Source organism: Bidens hawaiensis, unplaced genomic scaffold, assembly GCF_021521415.1.
Source record: "Bidens hawaiensis isolate Kalapana, Puna unplaced genomic scaffold, B.hawaiensis_p1.1 tig00025581_1, whole genome shotgun sequence".
Classification (NCBI taxonomy): domain Eukaryota; kingdom Viridiplantae; phylum Streptophyta; class Magnoliopsida; order Asterales; family Asteraceae; genus Bidens; species Bidens hawaiensis.
The window spans coordinates 32,520-58,839 of NW_027494089.1; the positions used below are offsets into that span (position 1 = coordinate 32,520).

A 26,320-nucleotide genomic window follows, 5' to 3' on the forward strand; every position below is an offset into this window, starting at 1 on the left:
GGGTCTTACAATAACCGATATAGCGGTTAATAGATAACCATAACCATAACCGACCCGTCATGGCGGTTTTGGTTAATCGGTTTTAACGGTTTTAACGAGTTAGTTATGGGTCGGTTAACCGTGATTAAATAAACAATCCTTCCGTATTATTGTGAAAACTGAATAGCCGCTAATTGTAATGTGGAATTCAAATATATTTTCTTTTTTTACTGCAATTTATGGAATATACATGACTTATTGAATAATTGAAATGTAAATTTAGGTCGACAATTATGGAACATAAGAATGAATATGGTAACCAATATCACCATTATTACTATTGTTATTATTGGACAAAATCCTAGTAGGTGTGGAGAACTTTTTTCTGTAAGACTAATGGCAATAAGTGTAAAAGTTACATAAATGAGGCGGTTCGATTATGACGGGTTTAGAATTTACATTAACCAAAACCGACACACGTTTGACGGTTTTCAAAAATTCATTAACCCACTTCACATAAACTGATAAGCATATTAAAACGTTCATGTGCACAGCACCCAACACAAAACTCTGCTTTTACATCCTCTCTCTCTCCTCAAAAAGCTTTGTTTCTTCCTCTAAATTCTCATCCCAATTTCACCTTCTTCAATGGCCTCACACTGCCTTCATCTCAGACCCTTTACAACCTCCATTTGCACCCAATTTCCACTTCAGTTTCATTACTAAAAGCGGCTGCTGCTTTCTGGGTCCAACTCAAAACTGGGTGAAAAGATAAGGCAAATGGAGGGCATTGTGAAGCTAATAACTTTCATTCTCTTTGGGGTTTTAATTGTGTGCTGCAGGTGTCAAGATAATAATAATAATGGTGATAATAATAATAATAATAATAATAATAATAATACAGATGCAGCTGTGTATATGGTTACACTTAAACAACCTCCTTCTGCTGCTTTTAACAATTACACACACAACAAGAAGAAGACCACCACAAATGTTACACACCCTTTTGCTTTGACTACTGGTGGAGCTAACACACTTGAAAATCCAAGGTAAAGTTATTAAAGTTTTGATTTTTAGTATGTGGTTAGTGAAATTGGATATGGGGTTTTGCTGGTTTTGTTAATAATTGCATTAATGTTAATATTATTTACATGAAATTTTATGGAAAATCAAGAAAACTAATGCCAACCAATCATTTTATATTTTTTTTCTTTAAATTTTTAAAGAAATTTTTTAACTTAAGGTAAAGTTATTAAAGTTTTGATTTTTAATATGTGGTTAGTTAAATTTGATATGGGGTTTTGCTGGTTTTGTTGCTAATTGCATTAATGTTAATATTTACATGATTTTTTATGGAAAAATCAAGAAAACTAATGCCAACCAATCATTTTATATATATTTTTTCTTTAAATTTTTAAAGAAATTTTTTAACCCAAGGTAAAGTTATTAAAGTTTTGATTTTTAATATGTGGTTAGGGAAATTTGATATGGGTTTTTGATGGGTTTCTTGTTAAGTGCATTAATGTTAATATTTACATGAAATTTTAGGTAAAAGTTAAGGGGAGAGTTATGGAAAAATCAAGAGAACTACTGCCAACCAATCAATTTTTAAAATTTTTTTATAATAAATTTTTAATTTTTTTTAACCTAAGGTGAAATCATTAAAGTTTTGATTTTTAGTATGTAATTAGTGAAACCTGATATGGGTTTTTGCAGTTTGCTGGTAAAAACCAAGAAAACTACTGCCAACCAATCAGTTTTCATTCTTCTTTAAAATTTTAATTTTTTTAAATCCAGGGTGAAATCATTAAAGTTATGATTTTTAGCATGTGATTAGTGAAATTGGACTTGGGTTTTTGCTGGTTTTGTTTCTAATTGCATTAATTTTAACTTTTTGAGGATTACTTACAAATTTTAGGGTTAAAACTTAAGGGTAGAGTTCATGAAAAAACCAAGAAAACTACTACCAACCAATCATTTTTTTTTAAATTTTAGTTTATTAGATGTTTATAAGGTTAGAAATGTAAAAAGATAATTTAAAAGAAAATATAGCTCATGAAGTTACATATATATGCATATCACAAAGACAGATATACGTATCTTATACATATATGTACATACTAGTTTTTATCCCCCATATTACGGGGGTTGTTTTATATTATTTGTTTATAATATTTATTTATTTTTTGAATTTTTATTTTTTTTATTGTATGAAAGTTAATAATGTTTGATGATAAATTGTTTCACAAATAAATGAGATGTTAAAACCCGGTTTAAAAGCTATATGGGTTTGATGAGACCCAAGACCCGTTTATTTTTTTACTATAAAATTGGTTTTTTAATTATAAATAATATATATACTTTTTAAATAAATCATATATTAATTTTTAGTATATCCCTACTTTATAGAATTTTTATATCAAATATTTGGTGAGATTAGTTTTTAATTTAATAAGATGTTATAACCCGTTTAAGAAATATTTGGGTTTGATGAGACCCATGCATGAGAAGCCTCCATTTAAAAATTAAGCAAATCTGGTGACTCCAAAAAAGGAGCGACCACATCACGACACATATGATTTTTATGGTGTCGTTTATATATATTATAGATTTGTAACTTTGTGAGCTACACATTTGTAATTTTTTAAAATCTTTTTTATATTTGTCTTTTTAGTTTTCTCATGATCACTTCCCTAAATCTTAACAGTGCACCTACTTGGTAAAAAAAAGTTATATGCAATATTTGGTTGGGATTTATCTTTTTGGTGGTTCCTACTTGACCACCATTTATGATGACAAAATAGTTGTGTTGTGATAGTCATTATGTCAATTTAGGAAAGTTCATAACTTTATATGAATTGGTATGCACTTTGACCAAAGTTAATTACTTTTCATCTTTGCTAGTTACTACTGATGTTGGTTGTAACATTTTGTTGTGTAAATTTATTGTTCCAGTTAGTTTCTTGAATTATAGTAAAGAAAATCAAGAAAACCAAGTTTGGAAATTAATATTTTGCTACTTATGCTGTTTCATTTCCATGTTGTAGTTTTGGTAACCTCACGAAAAAGGGCCACCACCGTTTTGGTTCGGGCCACCACCGTATTGGTTCCCGAATTGCACGGGTTCATGATTCATTATTGAGACGCGTTCTAAAAGGGGAGAAATATTTGAAACTATACAGCTACCATTACTTAATTAATGGATTTGCTGTTCTTGTCACTCCTGAACAGGTATATTATTTAATCTTTGCATGCACTATTTTTAGTCATGAGTTGACTAGAATAGAAATATAATGAATTTATGATGATCAATCTACAGAATACAATAGAAAGTAACCCCCCCCCCCAACCACACACACACAAAAATAAATAAATAATTAATAAACCCTGCTATAATTTTTTTATTTTTCAGTCGAGTGCTTTCCGAGTTTTATAAGTGATTCTTTATTAATACTTTAAATATGCTTAAAAAACTATATTATACAAGGTAATCTAGTTTTCAGATAAAACAATAGGTTTTATGCATGAAGGCTTTTAACCTGTTTGGCCCGCTTAACTAATTCTCAATTTACCTAACCTTTTAAATTTGACCCGTTAGAGACAAACTAAACCTCGTTTCAACTCATTTTATTAACGTATTTTGATGTTTTTTGAAACATGAAGGCACAAAAGTTATCCGGTCGAAAAGAGGTGGCAAATGTGGTCCCCGATTTCTCGGTCAGAACCGCAACCACACACACCCCACAATTCTTGGGATTACCTCAAGGGGCGTGGGCCCAAGAGGGCGGTTATGAGACAGCTGGCGAAGGGGTTGTAATCGGGTTTGTTGACACGGGTATTGACCCGACCCATGTAAGCTTTGCTGATGGTCTTTCTGAAAACAGTTACCCGGTTCCCGAAAGGTTCACTGGTGTTTGTGAAGTCACTCGAGATTTCCCATCCGGGTCTTGCAACCGAAAACTTGTTGGGGCCCGCCATTTCGCAGCGTCTGCTATTACACGTGGGATTTTTAATGCTTCTCAAGATTATGCTTCACCGTTTGATGGTGATGGACACGGGACGTGAGTAATTTATTTATTTTTTGTTTTTAGTTTCATTAATAGCTTAAAATATTATAAAATGTATATTGCAGGCACACGGCTTCTATCGCTGCAGGAAACCATGGTATACCAGTTGTTGTAGCGGGACATCATTTCGGGAATGCAAGCGGAATGGCTCCTCGTGCGCAGTGAGTAAATTTTATTTCAAACAATCTTGATTTATTGCTTTAATTTCAAGCAAAGTCAAAGTCTTTGTTAAAAAGTCAACACACTTCGATGTCAAATTCAACATTGCAAATCATAGTTAAAGTTGTAAAATTTATCACTATTTATTACTTTTCAGCATCGCGGTTTACAAAGCATTGTACAAAAGCTTCGGTGGCTTTGCTGCTGATGTGGTTGCCGCCATTGATCAGGTAAATGACATTAATACCCCTTAGAACATTTCATTGTTTACTTAATGTATACGTTAATCAATTAATACTGTAATAATTTACAGGCGGCACAAGATGGAGTAGATGTGATAAGTTTATCGATTACTCCAAACAGACGTCCTCCAGGAATTGCAACGTTTTTTAATCCTATCGACATGGCATTATTCTCAGCGTTTAAAAGCGGAATCTTTGTGGTACAAGCAGCGGGCAACACGGGCCCGTCACCTAAAAGTGTTTCTTCCTTCAGTCCATGGATCTTTACGGTGGGTGCGGCTGCACATGATCGTAAATACAGCAACTCTGTTTTACTTGGGAGCAACATTACCATAACCGGAGTCGGACTTGCACGTATGTTTCATTATTAGATTATTGTTTCTACACTTTCAAGAAAGCTAATATGTTGTGTTTGACTATTTTCTCAGCGGGAACGAACGACAGTTACCCTTTGGTATCTGCAAACGACGCATTGAATGATTCAGAAACACCGAATGATGAATATGTGAACGAATGCCAAGATTCTAGCAGCTTAAACCAGACCGTTGTTGAAGGGAATCTTTTAATCTGTAGTTATTCTATAAAGTTTGTTTTGGGGCAATCTACTATAAGTAATGCTATAGAGACAGCTAGGAATTTGAGTGCAGCCGGAATCGTGTTCACAATGGATCTGTTTATTATTGGTTTTCAGCTTAATCCTGTTCCGATGAGTTTGCCCGGTATTATTATCCCGTCTTTTAATGATTCAAAGGTGAGAGTTTATGACTTTATATAATTACTTTCTTTAAAAGGTTTCTGTTAACGGGTCATAGGCGTGTTCAAGACATGTGGGCTTAATGCATTAAATACCATTAAAAGTTTAAAATTTTAAAAAACTTTTATTACAGTAAAAATACAAAATTTTAATAAAGAAAATCTATTTTTAAGGTTTTATGCATTTGAATACATTCCACATGACTTACTTTTTGTTTCGCCCGCTCAACCCACCCACTTGACCCGTTAAGAGATAAAACATAGCCCAAGTCGACCCATTTGCATATTATTGCACTTGATATTCACTATCAACTTGAATTTATCTGCAGATCTTACTTGACTACTACAACTCTTCATTAACACGAGATCCGGTTTCAGAAAAAATGATCAAATCCGAGGCATGTGCATGCATTGCAGGTGGAGTAGAAGCAAACTTTAGTAACAGTGCTCCAAAAATAATGTATTATTCAGCTAGAGGACCGGACCCGGAAGATAATTCTTTTCAAGATGCTGAAATATTGAAACCGAATTTGGTTGCACCCGGAAATTCTATTTGGGGTGCTTGGAGTTCTGGTGGAACTGAATCACTTGAATTTCTAGGTAACTGTTTATTTTTCATTGAGGTTGCATAATGAGCCGGGCAGGCGGGTCAAACGGGCCACTTTTTAGTACAGGCCAAATTAGGTCGAGTCAAACAGTCTTTAACACTTATTTTAAACGGGTCAAAGACGTATGCTGATTTTAGGTTTCTTTTGATGTATATAAGGTGAGAACTTTGCAATGATGTCGGGAACGAGCATGGCAGCTCCACATATTGCCGGGCTTGCAGCATTAATCAAACAAAAATTCCCATATTTTACTCCTTCAGCAATCGGGTCTGCATTATCAACAACCGCTTCTCAACACGATAAAGATGGCGGGCCCATAATGGCCCAACGGGCCTACGCTAACCCTGATCTAAACCAGTCTCCTGCAACTCCTTTTGACATGGGAAGTGGTTTTGTAAATGCCACTGCAGCATTAGACCCGGGCCTCATTCTTGATTTAGGTATGCCAAACTTCTAATCGATGGTGATTTAGGGGTGTCAGTCAAGTCGGGTTGGCGGGTTGAATTGTGGAATCCAAACCGAACATGGCTCGTATTTTTTTTTCGTGTCAGATTTCAACGCTAACTCGGATATACTCATATGCATAAATTCGGTTTAACCCGAGCATGACCCATTACCTAAATCTAAACTTTCATTCAAACCCAAGATAAATTACCATATATTTTTTAATAATAATAAATTATAATTTCATTTTTATCAAGGTTTTGTTTTTGAAGTGTGCAAAAACTTTGGAAAGTAATAAAATTTAAACTTTAATGATAAGTTAATTCATTTATAAAATTTTTTAAAATTTAATTAAAAAGTAAGATTTAAAATAAAATAAAATTTTGAAACTTAGAAAGTAAAAAAATAAAATTTTGAGACCTAAACGGGTTAACGGGTCAACCCTAACATAACCAGTTTCTTAAATGGGTCAACCCGGAAACTTCCCGTTTTCTTAAACGAGCTATACTTGTTAACCCAAATTCTGATTACTTTGTGTCGTGTTTAAAATCGTGTCTTCTTGTTGCCCCTAAATAAATCCAGCCAACGGCTAGAATTAAATCTGAATCATATCATGTGTATATACAATGCAGGCTATGAAGACTACATGTCATTCCTTTGTGGCATAAACGGGTCAGAACCCGTGGTCCTAAACTACACAGGCACAAATTGTGGGCCCACAAAAGTTAATGGTGCAGACCTAAACCTACCTTCCATCACAATCGCAAACCTGAACCAGACTCGAACCATCCAACGAACCGTGACCAACATTGGCGCGAACGAGTCTTATAGCGTCGGTTGGAGCGCACCTTATGGGGTTTCCATGAAGGTGTCACCAACCCACTTTTTTATCGCTAACGGTCAAAAACAAGTTTTGAATGTGCTACTGAACTCAACGTTAAACAGCAGTGTTGCAAGCTTTGGAAGAATCGGACTGTTTGGTGACAAGAGTCATGCGGTCAACATTCATTTGTCGGTCATTGTTAAAATCGCGTAAAATATGAGTAGTGGTAGTTGAGGGTTTTTTTTTTATGATTGTTTTGGTTTTTGGTGGTTTTGTGATCCATTGTATGTCTAGTTTTTGGTGTGTAAATTATGTAGTGTATTGGTATGAGGCTAATCCATTTGTAAGAGTTTGATTAAAAGTTTGACTTTTGACCTTTGATTTTGGGATGAATATAAAGACATTAATTTGGTCCAACTAATCTTCTCTAAGTTAATATTTAGAAGTTGTTTTAATTTTTAATGAACATTATAATAGGTTACTAAGCAATAATAATTATTAAATGTTAAGGAAATGGGAAGGAGACAATTGACAATGAAGTCATGTGAGTGTGGAGTCACTTTCAGAGGAATTAGTGCCAGGATCTTGGGTTATTATGTGTTGTATCTGATGAGGTTATGCGAATAAGTTAAGAACGTTTATGTAGGGAGTGGTTGTGAGTGCAGGACAGTGAAAATGCTGTTCTAAGTTAAGAACGTTTATGTAGGGAGTGGTTGTGAGTAGAGGTGTAAAAAAAAACCAGTTTGGTATCGGTTTTAGGCAAACCGAACCGAACTGGTTTGGGTTTAAAACCGGTTTCACTCAAATCGGTTCCCAAATGACCCAACCCGCCAGTTTTAGGACCGGTTCCCCATAATATCTACCAAACCGGTTTTAAAACCGAACCGGTTTGAGGAAAACCGGTATAAACCGGTTAAACTGGTTTAAAACCGATTAAACCGGTTTATAAACCGAACCGACGTGACCAGGCCGACCTATCTTGCTTCTAAACCGGTTTATAAACCGAACCGGTTTTGACCAGCCGTTGACCAAACCGGTTCGGTTTATAAACCGGCTCGGTTTGGATTTAAAACCGGTTTTGTACACCTCTAGTTGTGAGTGCAAGACAATGAAAATGCTGTTCATCTGACATTTGGAAAGACAATGTTCACTCTTAGTAATTTTTTAATATTAATTTAAATGTGACTGTGAGTGAATGAATAAAGAAAAAATACTGTTGAAAGACATAAAAAGGTATTGTTTAATTGAAAAAGAGAGACAAAATGTAGCGATTTTAGCGTAATTATTTAAATGATGATAGAGTAAAACTTAAAAATACACTAGGCTTGTGCCCGGGTTCAATAACCAAGCGGGCTTTATTTGTGGGCCCGAGCTCGAAAAAGTTCGCCTTGTTTCGAGCATTTTATCAATCCGAGCTCGAGTAGCTTGTCAAGGCTTCACAAGCCTAAACGAGTTTCCCATACAAGGCTCGTGCTTGGGCTTGATAACTAAATGGGCTTTATTTGAGGCTCCAGCTGAGATCATTTTGAGCTTTTTATTGATTTGAGCAAGCCAATGAGTGAGGTAATTATGTAAGCTATATATAGTTATATTAACCATGTTTGTATATTAACTACTAAATTAACTTACTTTTTGGCTTATATTCACATTGTGCATACTTGCTTGATAGGTTTCTGCATTCTTAGAAATACATGACATTGAACTGAACGAACACGAACGAGGCATGTTCATGTTCGTTTGTTTGAGTTAAGCCAAACAAACGACCGAACATGAACATTTAAACGGACATAGTTTCCTTGTTTGTGTTCGTTAAGGAGATGATTGTGTTCGTGTTCATTTATGTTCGTCTGTTAACGACATAAACGAATGGTTCACGAAGGTAAATGAACATAAGCAATTGAACATAGATGAATGGACATAATTGAGCAAACACCATTAAAAGTAAGAATGAACATCAATCTATTGCACCTAAAAACGGATGATATTATAGTTTTATGCATTTCATGAAACTAGACTAAATTTTAATGGACACATATATTTAAATGGATATACAAACTACCGAATATAAACGAAGGTAAACAAACGAGCATTAATGAACATAAATGAATGAACCAGACATGTGTTCACGTTCGTTCATTTAACTAAATCAAACAAAAGTGTTGTTTGTGTTCGTTTGTTTATTAAATAAATGAGTATAAACAAACTTCCCGTTTAACTAAATCATTGTCTTTTTTTTCCCTCAAAATGTCCTCAATTTAATATTTTACAAAGTATCAACATAATAATTTGATAAGTTAGAGACTAAAGAGTTTTAAAGATCTGAAAACTGACTCGAGAATATGCAGGTAATGTAGTTTGAGGATCTTAAAGTGCTTGGAAGCGAGGCTGCTGTTAAGGTATTCTTCATTTTTGTTTAATCCCTTAAAGTCAAATCTTTTAGAAAAACCAAGTTGACCCGTTAAAGATAAAACATACAAAAAAAATGGCCCGTTTAATATTAAGTTGTTTTTTTTTTTTCAGGCTGCTGGCAAGTATGAGCAGGAAGGAAAAACTTTACTCAACTAGTTATATTCTTTTAGAAATAGGTACACGTTTAGTCGTTTATGTATACGCCCGGCCAAAATACGACATCTCACTCTAAATGATAAAATATCATGTTTTCGAGCTAAAACCATCAGATTTCGCCCGTAGTCGCATAATTTTACGAAAAAGTCCAAAAAAATGTTTGGTTTGTGGATATGTGTCATCATTTGGTTTGTTTTGTTTTTGTTCATGTAATGTAATTTTCTGAAGAAATAAACAAAAATTGATACGTGCACTAAAAGCGTGATACTGCATCATTTGGCTAGTTATGCGCCGAGTGCCATAAATAGCCCAACGGTTTAACACGAGTTCCAGAAATAAAATTGTGGTAAGCTAACACGTTATTACTTATGCGCCGAGTGCCATAAATAGCCCAACGATTTAACACGAGTTCTAGAAATAAGTTTTTGGTAAGCTAACAAGTCAGTGATTGAAAAACTCCATTTCACTATTTTTTTTTCATTAACATCAATTATTTACACCCACATACCACACTGTCAAGGATTTGAACCCGGGCAAACAACATACCACTACACCACTGAGTAATGGGTAAAAAAATACTCCACTTAATTCAGTCTAAACATGACAAAGGTGGGAACTTTTTTCTGAATGCCCGCACTCGTACCGATTTAATCTGTTCGATAATAGTATCGGTATCAAAATTTCAGGTTTTCAATATTCGGTACTAACAATAACGGGTATTTCAGCATTTTGTACTCATTTAGAATATGTATAGATTGTATTGTATGTTTTGGTATTATGTTGAAGTTTGGTGACCAGGATCGATAACACACAAAAACGAAATTTAGATCATAAGCTCGATCTTTGTAATTTTCATTAGCTCGAAAATCACAATACTCCAATCTCTTAACTCTCTTTAATGATATAACCCACAAGCCCGGGTATATATACTAGTTTAAACATGAAAACCTAATTAGACTAGAATACAAATTCCTTATCATACTCAAATAATAATTAGTCTAAACATATTTAAACAATAATTAATAAATAAATTCCTTGTTGTCCAAGTCATTGGCTCAACTTTTTCACCAAGTAATTTATTCCATGTAAACCAAGTCACGTGCTCAACTTGATAAACAAGATATGAACTCATCATAGGCTCGATGAGTCGGTCCAACCCGCCTCATTGACTCGAGGACATGAATTAAGTCCAACACTTTGATTACGAATGAATTCGATATTGGTATTATTCTTTATTGGTTTTGGTATTATGTTTTAGTTGTTATATTACGCTTTTGGTATTATGCTTTATTAAATGCCGGTATCATTAAAGATTTTGAGGACAAAAAAAGTAAAGTGGTAATAAAGCGGGTACCGTACCGAAACACTCATACCCATACCGTACCAGTAAATTTGGTACTTAGCTCATTGGTTTTCTGTATAGATACTTTCGGTACAGGTACTAATCTCATCCATACATGTCTTATTTACTCAGTCATTAAATACGTTAAAAGAAATTAATAGGTCACCCATTTTTTTCGAACGGAGTTAGTAGCGTGTCTAATGATATAATTTCAGACGAGAACATTTTTGGTTGAGGTTAGGCTAAATCTACCCCCCCCCCCCCCCTTTTTACTTGTCATACCCCTTACTTGTCATACATTCTTTCATGAACTTTCAATTCCTTTAACAATTTTATTTGACATATTACTCCATTTTAGGGATGATCAAATTCGATACCAGTACCAAAGTTTTGAGTTTTGAGTTTTGAGTTTTTGTATGGTACGGTATCGGTATTTCCTGAATTTTACCTTATATACCGGTACCGAACCGAAAATTTCGGTACTAGTGCCAAGAATTTACGATTTTCAAGATTGGGATTTTCGATACCAATACAGTATCAATCTCATTCCTACTCCATTTTAACACTTTCTATGTTAAAGTATTAATTATCATAACACTTTCTATGTTAAAGTACTGATTATCGCATAAACTTAGATATTTTATTCACAATCCATAAAACTTGGCTATAGTTTATTACGTGCATACACTATTTCTTTTTCTTTTTTCTCATTAACAAATAATATGAAATTTGTTTAAAAAAATGTAAACTATTTTTAAAAATCAATTTGAAAACCCTCATGAAAAAAATAAAATAATTATAAAAAAACTTATTTTCAAATAATAAATATGTTTTTTTAAATAAGAAAAAAATGTTTTTTGTTATTTAAAAAAGAGTAAACAAAAATATTTAAAAATGTCTTCTAAAATAACAATAGTAAAAGATAACAATATGGGTAGGCAGGGGAAACACATTTGTGTGAAATTTATAGGAGTGCCAATTTTATTGGGCTTAGGGAACATGGGTTTGTTGTGGGCTAGACTGCATTGAAAGCGGAATTAGGTAAAGTTGATAAACACGGGAAATTTTATTTAGAGAATCAACACGTGTTTCTTCAATTTGTTTTTGATACATATGGTTTCCTACCCCTGAAGTTGTGAATTTTCTTACCATGGTCCAACGGGTCGTACAGTGTACTTTTTCGGCACCAAGTCCCAAAGCTTCGTTTTTTTATCAGGATTGTGCTTGCTATTTAAAAAGGGGTTATGACGCAACTTGTTGTACATTTACCCATCACTTCATTGTAATTGTTTGTGGTTAATGAAAGTTGTTTGATTTAAGTGAAAAAAAATGACAGAAAGAGAGCAACAAAGGTTTTAATCGTATTTATATAAAACTTGAGGAACGTGGTATGTTCAATAAAAATGAGAGGAAATGTTTAACACTAGGGATGAGCACTTTATCCCAAATACTCGTACTCGTATCCGTATCGTACCCGTATGTGTACACGTATCCATACCGATTTAGCATATTCGGTATGGGTATGAGTACTCATGTTTGTTAAATTTTGGTACATGTACAATCGGGTATGAGTACGAGTACGATACATATACGTTTGATATTTTTTTACATGTTTGGAATATGTAGGGTTTAATTGAGAATTTTCTTATTTAATATATAAAATAAATTCTCCAACAATATAATTAATGAACAAGTATCAAACGATTCTCTAGTATCAAATAAAATAGCATCCAATAGTCGAACAAAAAAACATGTCACATAAAGTTAGCGATGGATTAGGGTTCTTCATCTGATCAACAAATCAACGACCAATTCGGCACCCGTCACGTACATGTACTCGTATTGTTACCCGTACTAATTCAGCTTGTTTGTTACTCGCACCGATATTAGTTACAAAATCGTCATACATTTGGAAATAAAAAAGCAAATCGGTATAAAAAAGGGTACCGTATCGAAATACCTATACCAATAGCCGTACCTGTATCATATCAAAAAATTTTGGTACGAGTATTAGTACACATTTTTATTGATTTTCGATATGAGTACAATCGGGTACGAGCAGTGACGGAACCAGAAATTTTCATCTAGAGGGTCAAAATAAAAACGGTCTTGCATGCATTAGCATATATCATGTCATGGCTCGAGTAAAGTGTAAACGGTGTCCTTCATTAATTATTCTCTCCTTTTCTCTCTAGTATTAATCAACTAATACTTAATTGGTTTATGCCAAGACGGATCAAGGATTTAATAATTCAACTACTTCTCGGTACTTTTAATACTATGTATTTTAGCTTATTTCTACACATGATACATGAAAATAATAACAAATAAATATTAAAAATATTTAATTAAAGAACAAATTCTAAAGTAAATCCTATATGGATAAGTTATATAATATACATTAAATTAATAAAATACAATAACATTAAAAAAAAGACAAAATCCGTATATATTTTTTGGCTAATATAAACTAAGCAAAATATTATGATTACAAGATATATCTAAAAGAAAAGTGAGAGTAAACATAGAATATATAATAGCTATTTAGCCTGATCTCTTGAATGAAAGTATAAAATATTATAATAAATACAAAATATTAGGGGTATCCCGATTACAGGTTATAAAATATTTTATTTCATATCTCGAGTACCGATAAAGTTACTCTTTACCTTCTTTTTCATCAACCCTTCCTCTTCAAACTTCAGGTGCAAAGCGTATTCCCGGCTGCCGGAAAAGTTATACATCGTATGTAGATTGTATTTTCGCATCATTTTTCACTTTAGATACTCAAAGAGGGATAATACAGAGGGTCAAACTGAACAAATGATTCTCGGTTGCATGCTCCGGTAAACATACCCTCTTGACCCTCCCCTGGTTCCGCCGATGTACGAGTGCGGATACAAATACTGTAGCGAGTTCATCCCTATTTAAAACCACTCTAAGGCTATGTGTAGTGGGTAAATTAGGGGCGATTTTTGACACGTAGCGCCATATCAGCAGATGAATAATTTTTATTTCAAGGGTGCTATGGTTTTGAAGCCCCCGTCACATCATATATATACACACATACACACTAGCTTTTATTCCTACTATTACGTGATTGTTTTACGTTATTCGTTTCGAATATTTATATACTTTTTAGATTATAATTTTATTTATTTTAAAAAAGTTAATAATATACTTAGAATTTAATAATGAAATGGTTTCACAAATAAATTAAATGTTATAACCGGTTTAAAAGCTATTTGAGTTTGGTGAGATTCATGACTCGCTTATTTTTTTTATTATAAAATTGTTTCTTAATTATAAATAATATATTTAAAAAAATGAATAGTAATATTAATATATCCTTATTTTATAGAATTTGCATATCAAATATTTAGTGAGATTAATTTTTAATTTAATAAATGTTATCCATTTAAAGGCTATCTGGGTTTGATATGACTCATATCTGTAGATTTAAATCATACACATAATAAACCTTTATTTACAAATAAAACACATGATGTTATAAGTTATAACCCACATGATCCATTACTTTCTTTTTATCCCCGGATGATGTAAACAAAGTAGGGATGAGCAAAATCGGTACCGATTTTGTACCGTCGGTATCGAATCGGTACCAAAGTTTTAAGTTTCGGGATCGATACGGTACGGTACGGTACCGGTTTTTCCCAATTTTTTACCTTCGGTACCGGTATAATCCCTGTACCGTCCCAGTACCGAACCGAATATTTCAATACCGGTACCAAGAATTAGCGTAATTCAGGATCGGGATTTTCAATACCGGTACCGATCGATACCGGTATGGTACCGTCTTCATCTCTAAAACAAAGGTAGCCTTTTGAGTGGGTCAAGAATAGTGTACGATGTAGTGTGGACACAATAAGTTTGGTACACGCCACCCTATCCTCACATACAGATTAATAAATATTTCCTTTTCTATTTTTGTAAACGGCTTCTTTCCATTCGAAAGCTCTCTTATTTAAGCAACATTTTTAGTTCTCAGTTAACCACTTGTTTCCAAACCGGTTTTATACGGCCCTAAGAGCATTTATATTTAATTTCTTATCTTTGAATTCAAGATTACACTAAAAACTAGTATATTTTCTCTTCTCTTTTAATAAAATAATCTTTTTATTTATATCTTTATTATTACTATTTATTTTTCATTCAGTCACAGTCACTTTCAAAATATATTAAAAAATTATAAAGTGTAAACAGTATATTTTCAAACAGTAACTTGATGAAACATATATTGAGTATCGGCTTCATATAATCCAAATTGTGCCGAATTGTAAATATAATCCCACATATGAAAATATGCATGTTGGTGCTAACTTAATATAAACTTAACCAGATGTTTGTTTTTGGTGACATGACCGCTGAGTTGTCATTAATTAAAAAAAAACTTTTACATTAAATGAGACGGATAATGACATAAATTTTAATAAAAAATAAGTAAGACATGTGGATAATTACATGGCTGTTAACATAAAATCATTGTTTTAGTAATATAAAATATTTAAAAAAACTTATAATTTTTTCAAGTCAATTAAATTGTTATTAAATAAAATGATTCAATTACAATAGTGAGGTGAATAAGCGAGGAATAAGCTGCGCCGTCACCCCCTTTTAAATAGCAAACCCGATTATACTGAAAACAATGTTATGGTTCTTTGGCGTCGATAAGTTACCATGCACGACCCGTTGAATTCTTTTAAGAAACGTGATAGCTTCGGGGGCAAGGGACCAAAATGTATCAAAAACAAAAGGAATGAAGACGTGTTGATTCTCGACACATGCTTTCTCATGCTTAGCAATTTTTCCTGATTTCGCCTTCAACACAGCTTGCCTAACAACAAACCCGATATCCCTAAGCCCAACAAAGGAGGATACTCCAGTAAGGTCAATACAAGCGTGCTTCTCTCTACACATCCAAACACAAGAACGTCTGCTGGCCGAAGAGTATATCTCTCCCTCCAAGGGGATCTTACTGGAAAATAACAAATATAAAAAGAAAACATTTCTTTCTCTTCCAACTTTGCATACGCACCACCATCACCACCAAACTCCTTTTTCGGCCACTTCGATTATCACCACGACCATTCTTCTGCCGCCATCCAAGTCCAACCACCACTACTGTTTTCCGACCACCATTGAAGACCATCATAACCAACACGAAAGAATTCAGTCACCATCGCAACCAGATATGAGGTCACCGACACTGGTGTTTAATGGGCTGCAGATCAAATACCACCATAAGTGGTCAACACCGACAGGCGCCAAACCATTACTACATCCGTTCGTCAGCCGCTCCAAACCCAGATTTAAATACACAACCACATCAACAAAAACAAACTTCTGGTTAAGTTTCCATTAATTTAGCAACCACATGCATAGTTAGGATTGTTTTTTTTGCCATTTCCATATGAAAGGCTTATATTTGCCAATCGGGCATAGTTTGGATTATATGAAGCGAATTGCCTATTTATATTAGAACATCTACGATGCTAGATGCCACAAAAACCTTGGGCTATCAAATGGACGGTGTGTTGTAGGTTGGCTGCTTGAATACACTACAAACTCGGAAATTTCACACGAAACCAAACACGGCATGAGTACGAAAATCATGTAGCATACATGAACCTACACAAGGAACTTTTATTCGTGGGTTGACACGAACACAACCCATTTAACCTAAAAAATATTATTTCTTCAAAATTTAATACTTTAAAACTCTAAGACCACCCGTAGTGGCAAAGTTTTCCAGGCGTTTTGCGTTATAACGCCGGGGGCACCCCCCGGCATTTTGGTATTTTTTATGCGTTATATATAACGCGTATATTAGCTCCAAAATCAAGAAAAGTAGCCGTTAAAGTTACCGTTGGGAGAGGGTTTGGAATTAATTTTTTTTATTTTTTCCTATATATAACCAACTCATCCCCAATCAAAACTCATCAAACTTTTAAAAAATATCTTTCAACTCTATATTTCCTCACACAAAATTCACTATATAAATGGATCCTCATTCTATATATAAATGGTTTTTCGGGCCCGACCAACAAGCCGACGACGAGGCGGAGGAACTGGCGGTTACGAGTGCGGTTATGCTCGCAGCAACTTATATGAGTTCCGTTACGAGTGCGTTAGCTCTCCATCATGCCCCCCCCGTTTCAAAAAGAGCATATATCGAACGAGATCGTACCAAAGCCAACAACCAGTTGATGATGGATTACTTTTGCGACTCGCCGAGATACAAGAACCCGAAGACCTTTAGGCGTCGTTTTCGGATGTCTAAAAATTTATTTATGCGCATCACCAATGATTTGGAGCGTGAGCTTGATTACTTTAAGGAAAATCCGGACGGTCGAGGGACGCTAGGATTCACGGCTATTCAGAAGGTTACGTCATCCGTACGCGTGCTCGCCTACGGAAACACGACCGACATCAACGACGAGTATTTAAATATGGCCGATAAAGCAACTCGGGATACCTTGGAGTATTTTTGTTACGGTACGTTTTGTTTTTTTTAAATAATTTTATCACTTGTTTACTTTAATCAATTATTTTATAAAAGTTGTGTAAAATATAGGAATATTGAAACTATATGGATCACATTATCTGAGAGAGCCCAATTGTAACGATATACAACGTCTTTACGAGGCACATACAAGGGTGCATGGTTTCCCCGGCATGATAGGGAGTGTAGATTGCATGCATTGGGAATGAGCTAATTTTCCAACTGCATGGCGAGGTCAATTCACACGAGATGACCAAAAGGGACCAACGGTCAGCCTTCAAGCGATTGCTTCATACGACCTTTGGATTTGGTCGACATTCTTTGGTGTTCCCGGTTCCAACAATGACATAACCGTCTTAGAGCAGTCTCCTATGATGGAGAGTTACATATCTGGGACAGTTCCCGTCACTTCGTTTTGGGCTAACGATAACTTCTACCATCATGGGTACTATCTGGGTGATGGAATATATCCAGAGTACGCGATAATCGTTAAAACATTCAGAGACACTATGGATGAAAAAAGACAGTATTTTAAGAAAGTGCAAGAGTCTGCGAGAAATGATATCGAGAGGTGTTTTGGTGTTCTTCAACAACGATGGCATTTTGTTAAAAATCCTTGTCGTCTATGGTGTTTAAAAAGAATGAAATGTGCTATGTATGCGTGTATCATAATGCATAACATGATCATCAAGGACGAGGGAAGAGCAATATGTCCAACTTTCATACCGGACCCGGATCCACCACGGACTCCGGCAAGTATGGAGCAAAGACTCGAAAACTCGGATTCCGTGCGGTCAAGAGAGATACATAACACACTAAAGGAGGATTTGGTCCAACATCTTTGGATGTATTGGCCTTTGCCTGGTGAAAACGATGATCAAAACCAGGGCAACAATGAAGACGACGATGGCGAAGACGATGAAGACGAAGAGGGCGAAGACGACGAGGACGACAACGACGAAATGTAATATTTATTTAATAAAATATTATTGTTATTTGATTATTCTTATTAAAAAATTAAAAACAAAAAAGTGTAAAAGTGACTGGGCGCCACGTGACGCATAACGCCTGGAGGTGGAGAGTTATGACTCACCCTGTTTTTATAAAAATCCATACGCCTAGAGGTGGAGAGTTATGACTCACCCTGTTTTTATAAAAATCCATAACTCTGACTGGGCGTCACGTGACGCATAATGCCTGGAGATGGAGAGTTATGACTACTCATGGTCTAATTGCATATTTGTATTATTTATTTAAAGCAACAATTTCTGACTTTAGTCATATTGTTTATACAATTATAGATTTTAGCCAAAAACTACACTAATAGTTATTTCTATTATATAAAACATATCTTAAACACTAAAAAAATAAGGGATGGGGGGTGTACTGCAGCCCCTACACACACATATAAGCGTCCAAGCTTCGCCACTAGCTAAACGTATTTTCATGATTTGACTCAAAACTTATCCAAACTTGTTTAGACTAAACTCAAACGCGTGAATTTCGTGTTATGCTCGTGTCATATTGTCATGTCGACAAAAACAAACCCTACAAACACCCACAAACACACCACGTTAGTTGAACATCAAATTTTCACTCATCTTCGAAAACATTCATTTTCTATCAAATGTTGAAAAATAAACATAAAAATAATATTAAATAAAACTTTTCATTAATAATACAGTAAAAACCGTTTAATTACGGGAACAAAAAATATTCTATTTTTGAAAACAATTAGTTTCGTTAAAATGAATGTCGAAATGTTAAAAAAAATGTACATTATTATTAAAAAGAAAAAAAAAAGCTAACGAGTACATATTATTTGATAAAAAAATATCAAGTTAAATGTTAAATAAAATATTATGAAGAAAACAAAGGGCATGTGTCTTCATTTAATTGGATGTGCATGAGAATTTAGTGTTTTAATTAAGGGAGTATAAGTGTATAACACACACCCTTACATCTATACAATTAAATAAATAAAGCTTTCCTCTAGCCACGTGTCATTCATTTAGCCCACCCTCACTCATCCATTCCCGCCTATGTCCACAATCCATTTAGAAACCATTAACCCGGCCCGATTCTAATTGTTACCACCAGATCTTTCAAACAAACCCTAATTCATCCTTCATGTCCTCCTCACTGGTGTAATCAGGCTGTAGAATGCCTTCATCTCCGTTCGTCTCCTCTCCTGTGTTGCAGCCGCACCCACACCTGCCACCGCCATCGCCAACCCCGTTTTCTCACCGGATTCCACTTCTCCGGTGTTGCAGCACCCGCCACCGCCACCGCACCAGCCACCGCCACCGCCGGTATGCTATAGTTTTTGCTTTCTGATTTGATTCGTTGTTCTTTAACTATTAATATAAACCTTAAATCGATTTGATTATGTATTTAGGCATTAATCGATTCCACTTCTCCGGTGTTGCAGCAGCATGTTCGGACCGCCAGTATGCTATAGTTTTCGCTTTCTGATTTGATTCGTTGTTCTTTAACTATTAATATAAACCCTAAATCGATTTGATTATGAATTTAGGCATTAATCGATTCCACTTCTCCGGTGTTACAGCAGCATGTTCAGACCGCCGGTATGTTATAGTTGTTGCTTTCTCATTTGATTCGGTCTTCGTTAATTATTTATATAAACCCTAAATCGATTTGATTATGTATTTAGGCATTCATCGATTCCACTTCTCCGGTGTTGCAGCAGCATGTTCGGACCGCTGGTATGTTATAGTTGCTTTCTCATTTGATTTGGTGTTCGTTAATTATTTATATAAACACTAAATCGACTTCATTATGTACTTAGGCATTAATTGATTAATAATCGTCATCTTCGGTGTTTGTTAGTTATTTATATAATTAAGTTAGATCAAGTTATATTACTCTGTCATCAACTCGATTACATTCGCCGTTCGTTAAATTTATTTTATATAAACACTAAACTGATTTTATTATGTATTTAGGCATTAATCGATTCCACTTCTCCGGTGTTGCAGCAGCATGTTCGGACCGCCGGTATGCTATAGTTTTTGCTTTCTGATTTGATTCGTTATTCTTTAACTATTAATATAAACCCTAAATCGATTTGATTATGTATTTAGGCATTAATCGATTCCACTTCTCCGGTGTTGCAGCAGCATGTTCAGACCGCCAGTATGTTATAGTTGTTGCTTTCTCATTTGATTCGGTCTTCGTTAACTATTAATATAAACCCTAAATCGATTTGATTATGTATTTAGGCATTCATCGATTCCACTTCTCCGGTGTTGCAGCAGCATGTTCGGACCGCTGGTATGTTATAGTTGCTTTCTCATTTGATTTGGTGTTCGTTAATTATTTATATAAACACTAAATCGACTTCATTATGTACTTAGGCATTAATTGATTAATAATCGTCATCTTCGGTGTTTGTTAGTTATTTATATAATTAAGTTAGATCAAGTTATATTACTCTGTCATCAACTCGATTACATTCGCTGTTCGTTAAATTTATTTTATATAAACACTAAACTGATTTCATTATGTATTTAGGCATTAATCGATTCCACTTCTCCGGTGTTGCAGCAGCATGTTCGGACCGCCGGTATGTTATAGTTGCTTTCTCATTTGATTTGGTGTTCGTTAATTATTTATACAAACACTAAATCGATTTCATTATGTACTTAGGCATTAATTGATTAATAAGCATCATTTTCGGTGTTCGTTAGTTACTTATATAATTAAGTTAGATCAAGTTATTTTATATATTACTCTGTTGCAGCACCTGCCACCGCCACTGCACTAGCCACCGCCACCGCCGGTATGCTATAGTTTTTGCTTTCTGATTTGATTTGTTGTTCTTTAACTATTAATATAAACCCTAAATCGATTTGATTATGTATTTAGGCATTAATCGATTCCACTTCTCCGGTGCTGCAGCAGCATGTTCGGACCGCCGGTATGTTATAGTTGCTTTTTCATTTGATTTGGTGTTCGTTAATTATTTATATAAACACTAAATCGACTTCATTATGTACTTAGGCATTAATTGATTAATAAGCGTCATCTTCGGTGTTCGTTAGTTATTTATATAATTAAGTTAGATCAAGTTATATTACTCTGTCATCTACTCGATTACATTCGCTGTTCGTTAAATTTATTTTATATAAACACTAAACTGATTTCATTATGTATTTAGGCATTAATCGATTCCACTTCTCCGGTGTTGCAGCAGCATGTTCGGACCGCCGGTATGTTATAGTTGCTTTCTCATTTGATTTGGTGTTCATTAATTATTTATACAAACACTAAATCGATTTCATTATGTACTTAGGCATTAATTGATTAATAAGCGTCATCTTCGGTGTTCGTTAGTTATTTATATAATTAAGTTAGATCAAGTTATTTTATATATTACTCTGTTGCAGCACCCGCCACCGCCACCGCACCGGCCACCGCCACCGCCAGTATGCTATAGTTTTTGCTTTCTGATTTGATTCGTTGTTCTTTAACTATTAATATAAACCCTAAATCGATTTGATTATGTATTTAGGCATTAATCGATTCCACTTCTCCGGTGTTGCAGCAGCATGTTCGGACCGCCGGTATGTTATAGTTGTTGCTTTCTCATTTGATTCGATCTTCGTTAATTATTTATATAAACACTAAATTGATTTCATTATGTATTTAGGCATTAATCGATTCCACTTCTCCGGTGTTGCAGCAGCATGTTCGGACCGCCGGTATGTTATAGTTGCTTTCTCATTTGATTTGGTGTTCGTTAATTATTTATATAAACACTAAATCGACTTCATTATCTACTTAGGCATTAATTGATTAATAAGCGTCATCTTCGGTGTTCGTTAGTTATTTATATAATTAAGTTAGATCAAGTTATATTACTCTGTCATCAACTTGAATACATTCGTTGTTCGTTAAATTTATTTTATATATACAATTTGTTAACTTAATTGATTTATGCTCAATCAAATTACTATGTTAAGTCTGGACTTTTAAAAAGAGAATCTTTTTTTGTAACATGAGATACGAAAAATTTATAAAAAAAAATAGACATTCAAATAAATTATAATACACATTTTTTTTCATAAAGACATTAAATTTATATTAATCATGACGAAAATTGAATACTTATGCAGCTTAAAATTCGGACTAATATACGCTCATTCAATAATTCTTTAATTAGGTAAATTTATATTAAATATATAATTTTTTATGTTGACTGATTTATGCTCAATCCATTATCTATGTTAACTTTTGACTTATATAAATATATATTTACCCCAATTTATAATTGCTTTAATTAAGGTCAAAATTTACTAACGTAAATCATGGGCACTGATTAATTTATAACTTTTAAATTTAATGTATTTTTGTTAACATAAAAGGAATAACTAAATAAAATCATGTGACAGAATAATTTTGATACCGTACGTAAGCCTATATGAAAACGTTTAACTAACTAATTTCAACTTTAAATAACATATATATGTAAACTGTTTGGCATATATATGAAAATATTCTGTTTGACTATGCTTTGTATTTAACACATTTCTAATACTTTTAATTACGGAAAATAATAACTAACGAAAATCAAGGCCCCAGATTGGTTATTAACTTTTATATTTCTTCTATTTTTGTTAACATAAAAATAATATGTTTGCCATATATATCAAATTATTCTGTTTGCATTTGCTATATATTCTTTAATAACAATCCACCCTCATCACCATCGAAGTCGATCTAACTGCCATGGTAATTCAATTGTTCTCTCCCTTTAATTTATATAGTTTGTTATATCTTATTACTTACGAAATACAACACCTTTTTTTAACAATGTCTCTAATACACAGAAACATGGAGCCAAAAAATTTGATCAAACTTAGGGAACTTGATGCTACCAAGACAAACTATACAATCAAAGTTCGAGTTGTTAGACTATGGAGAAAACCAAACAACAAGAACCCTAACGAAATTTGGTCGATTGAAATGATTATAATGGATGAGGAGGTAAATATTTACCAAATTTTTTTTTCTTTTTATAATATTCAGCACTCTCAACTACATAAATTTTCAGGGAACAAAGATGCAGGTAAGCGTGTTCAAAACTTACTTTCCTAAGTTTGAAGAACATCTCCGAGAGAATGAGTGCTACTTCATTTTTAGGCCCACACTGGCCGACAATGACGCAAAAATCAAGCATGTGGACAATGGCCAGAAAATTTCTTTCCGTTGGCAAACAGACCTAAAAAAATGCACCACCTTCAAAGGCTCCAAGTATGGTTTTGAATTCACCAATTTTGGTTCCATTTTAAAAGACCCTCTACCTCAGTACACTAGACTCGGTTAGATACCGTATTATTTTATTTATTATTTACTCTTAATTGTTTAACACACATTAAAACTCTTAACGCTCTAACTTTATTTCACACTAGATATTATTGGATATGTTTACAAATGCTATGAGGTGGAGAAGAAACCGGTAAGAGGTGGCAAAGAAGCAATCAAGATGGAGATCAAATTAGAAGATCTGGAGTAAGCAACTCAAATTTTACTTTTTTTTTTCATTTGCACTTAACTATATTTATGTTATCCATATCAACAATCTTACAGAGGTAGACACATCATATTAACCTTGTGGGAGGAATATTGTCAGCAAATGTTGAACTACATGCAAAATAAGCAACAGGCTCATGTTTTCCTAATTCTTCAATTCGGAAATCTGCATATATACGGACGTAAGTAAAAAATCATGTCATTATTTCATTGTACTTTAAATAACTAACGAATTTATGTTATTACAGATAACAGGACTGTTTCTAATGTTTATGATGCGACGCGGTTGTTTATAAATTCACCAATTGGTGAAATCCTAGAATTTAAGAAAAGGTACATTGTTATTATATATGTTTAAAATAATTACCATTTATATTTACCTTTACTTTCTTAAGGTAATACTATTATTGTAATGCTATAATTTAAAAATATAATCTGTACAGCCCATTCTTCCATACCAAATTTGTGATCGTACAATTGTAATAGTATTATTTAAAAATTGATTCTGTTTTGATAAAAGCTATTATCAAAACACGGTAACACATGAAAATAGACCATCCACAAGTCTTGATTTTTTTTATTAAAATTACCTACTCATTATAACAAATAATGTTTCATCACACCAGTTTCCTGTCTAACATTGGTGAAGAAACATCCTCTCATCGGTCCGTTGGTACCTCTATGGTCTCGTCACTGGAAGACGAATTTCTTAATGATATTGATTTCATTAACATTCGTGAAATTAACGAAATCAAAGAGGTATGTCATTGTTTTTTAAATTTTTTGTTTTTAGATTCATTGAAACATCATTATTAAAATTCTCTTATTTCTGGATAGGTTAAATCCCTTATTGTTGTTGGTAAGATCAAAGCTCTATGCATTGAGAAATCATGGAATTATCGTAGTTGTGATTTATGTAAAAATGAAGTTGAAACCACAACCGTCAGAATTGATAAGGGAGAGAATCCAGCCGATTTTGAAGTGGCGAAGCAGTACAAATGTCTCAATGACAATTGCACTCAGACTATTGTATCATCTCCTATGATTAGGTTCTCAAATCTTTTAACTATTTTTTTACAATATTAACCATGCTTTATCTTTTTAATTTATTTTAATCATATTTTTAAGATACAAGATCCCCATACGAGTCCAGGATTGCACAGGGACTGTGACTCTTACAATGTTTGAGCGGGAGGCTAACAAGCTTATAGGACGAATTGCTAAAGACGTGCTGGACGAACAGGAACAAGTAAACTTTTTGTCTTTTTTGAATCGTTTTATAATAACATTACTATAATAGTGAAATTCTATAACTTTTTATATTTGAAATTAAACATTTGATGCTTTTCACAGTCGGCTGAATTTTTAACTCTTCCTGCTGCCTTCAACGTTTTATTAGAAAGAAAGTTCGCCTTTAGGATCGAGATCAAGAACTATAATCTTGATAACAATGCTGAGTATTTTTCCATTACAAAACTGACTGAAGATCTGAACATTATTTCAAAGCTCGAAAACAATTTCTATAATAATCAGGTAATTTGTTAATTTCTTCATTTATATATAATAAACCGGTCAAAACTGTACATGTAAAGCATGTGAGTTTACATACAAAATGAAGGTTGAAGATTCTGATTCGGTGAACCCAAGTAACTCAGAGTTGCCATTATAGACGGATGTTTCTTTAAAGGTTATCTACTATTTTTACTTATGTTTTCGCTATCTACTTAAATCAAACTAAATATATTGAACTTATAATTCCTTACTTTTTTTATTATATAGGATTCTATTTCATGTACCGCTGACAATGGGACCCCGATTTCCAATAGCAATGAAAGTATGGGCACGGCTGCCTGTGTTGATTTGAAGCGTAATCTTGAAGATGTATACGACGTTGACGAGTCATCCGCTCTGTCATCAACTAAACAACAGAAGATTCACACAAAGGATTTGCGTGATGCAAATTGGAATGAGACACTGTTGATTCCTAAAACCGAGAAGTAGTAGTCGGTTCCTATTTAATTTAAAAAACTTTCCTTTTTATTGTCTTTTTTTGCATGGTTTGCTGAGACTATGTTTCTTTATATTTTCTGTTTTGATTGTGTTGGGGATTTTTCTTTTTGTTTGACTACATGGAGATTCCTTTTTTTGATAAAATTTTATGATTGGTTATTGCTATGTTTTTATGTGGTACATATGTTTTGCAAAACTTCAAATTAATATTATAGACAAATAATATTTCACTTCCTTAAAGTATAATTAC

General features: G+C 33.7%; 2 protein-coding genes across 2 annotated transcripts; both read left to right on the forward strand.

The window, feature by feature from the left end:
* Window positions 1-745: 745 nt before the first annotated feature.
* On the forward strand, window positions 746-7,514 carry LOC143571793 (subtilisin-like protease SBT2.3). Its single transcript, XM_077057125.1, has 10 exons — window positions 746-1,028; window positions 3,027-3,210; window positions 3,643-4,040; window positions 4,112-4,207; window positions 4,363-4,435; window positions 4,519-4,801; window positions 4,876-5,198; window positions 5,530-5,800; window positions 5,967-6,248; window positions 6,885-7,514. Exons 1-10 carry the CDS (start codon window positions 760-762, stop codon window positions 7,286-7,288), a joined length of 2,583 nt encoding a protein of 860 aa, XP_076913240.1. The 5' UTR covers window positions 746-759; the 3' UTR covers window positions 7,289-7,514.
* A 15,847-nt stretch (window positions 7,515-23,361) lies between these two features.
* Window positions 23,362-26,061, forward strand: LOC143571789 (replication protein A 70 kDa DNA-binding subunit C-like). The gene is made up of 10 exons (XM_077057123.1): window positions 23,362-23,514; window positions 23,557-23,596; window positions 23,940-24,039; window positions 24,118-24,242; window positions 24,309-24,393; window positions 24,687-24,819; window positions 24,898-25,109; window positions 25,189-25,309; window positions 25,414-25,593; window positions 25,840-26,061. The coding sequence occupies exons 1-10, from the start codon at window positions 23,362-23,364 to the stop codon at window positions 26,059-26,061; spliced, it is 1,371 nt and encodes a 456-aa protein (XP_076913238.1).
* The last annotated feature ends 259 nt before the right edge of the window (window positions 26,062-26,320 follow it).

What these genes read in the sequence shown, in the direction of transcription:
- LOC143571793 (XM_077057125.1), top strand. Translation starts at nt 760, where the DNA reads ATGGAGGGCATTGTGAAGCTAATAACTTTCATTCTCTTTGGGGTTTTA. An exon ending in TGGTTGCCGCCATTGATCAG is followed by an intron (nt 4,436 to 4,518) that starts GTAAATGACATT and finishes AATAATTTACAG; the next exon opens with GCGGCACAAGATGGAGTAGA. An exon ending in TGAATCACTTGAATTTCTAG is followed by an intron (nt 5,801 to 5,966) that starts GTAACTGTTTAT and finishes GATGTATATAAG; the next exon opens with GTGAGAACTTTGCAATGATG.
- LOC143571789 (XM_077057123.1), top strand. Translation starts at nt 23,362, where the DNA reads ATGGAGCCAAAAAATTTGATCAAACTTAGGGAACTTGATGCTACCAAG. An exon ending in AAATCTGCATATATACGGAC is followed by an intron (nt 24,243 to 24,308) that starts GTAAGTAAAAAA and finishes ATGTTATTACAG; the next exon opens with ATAACAGGACTGTTTCTAAT. An exon ending in TGCTGGACGAACAGGAACAA is followed by an intron (nt 25,310 to 25,413) that starts GTAAACTTTTTG and finishes TGCTTTTCACAG; the next exon opens with TCGGCTGAATTTTTAACTCT.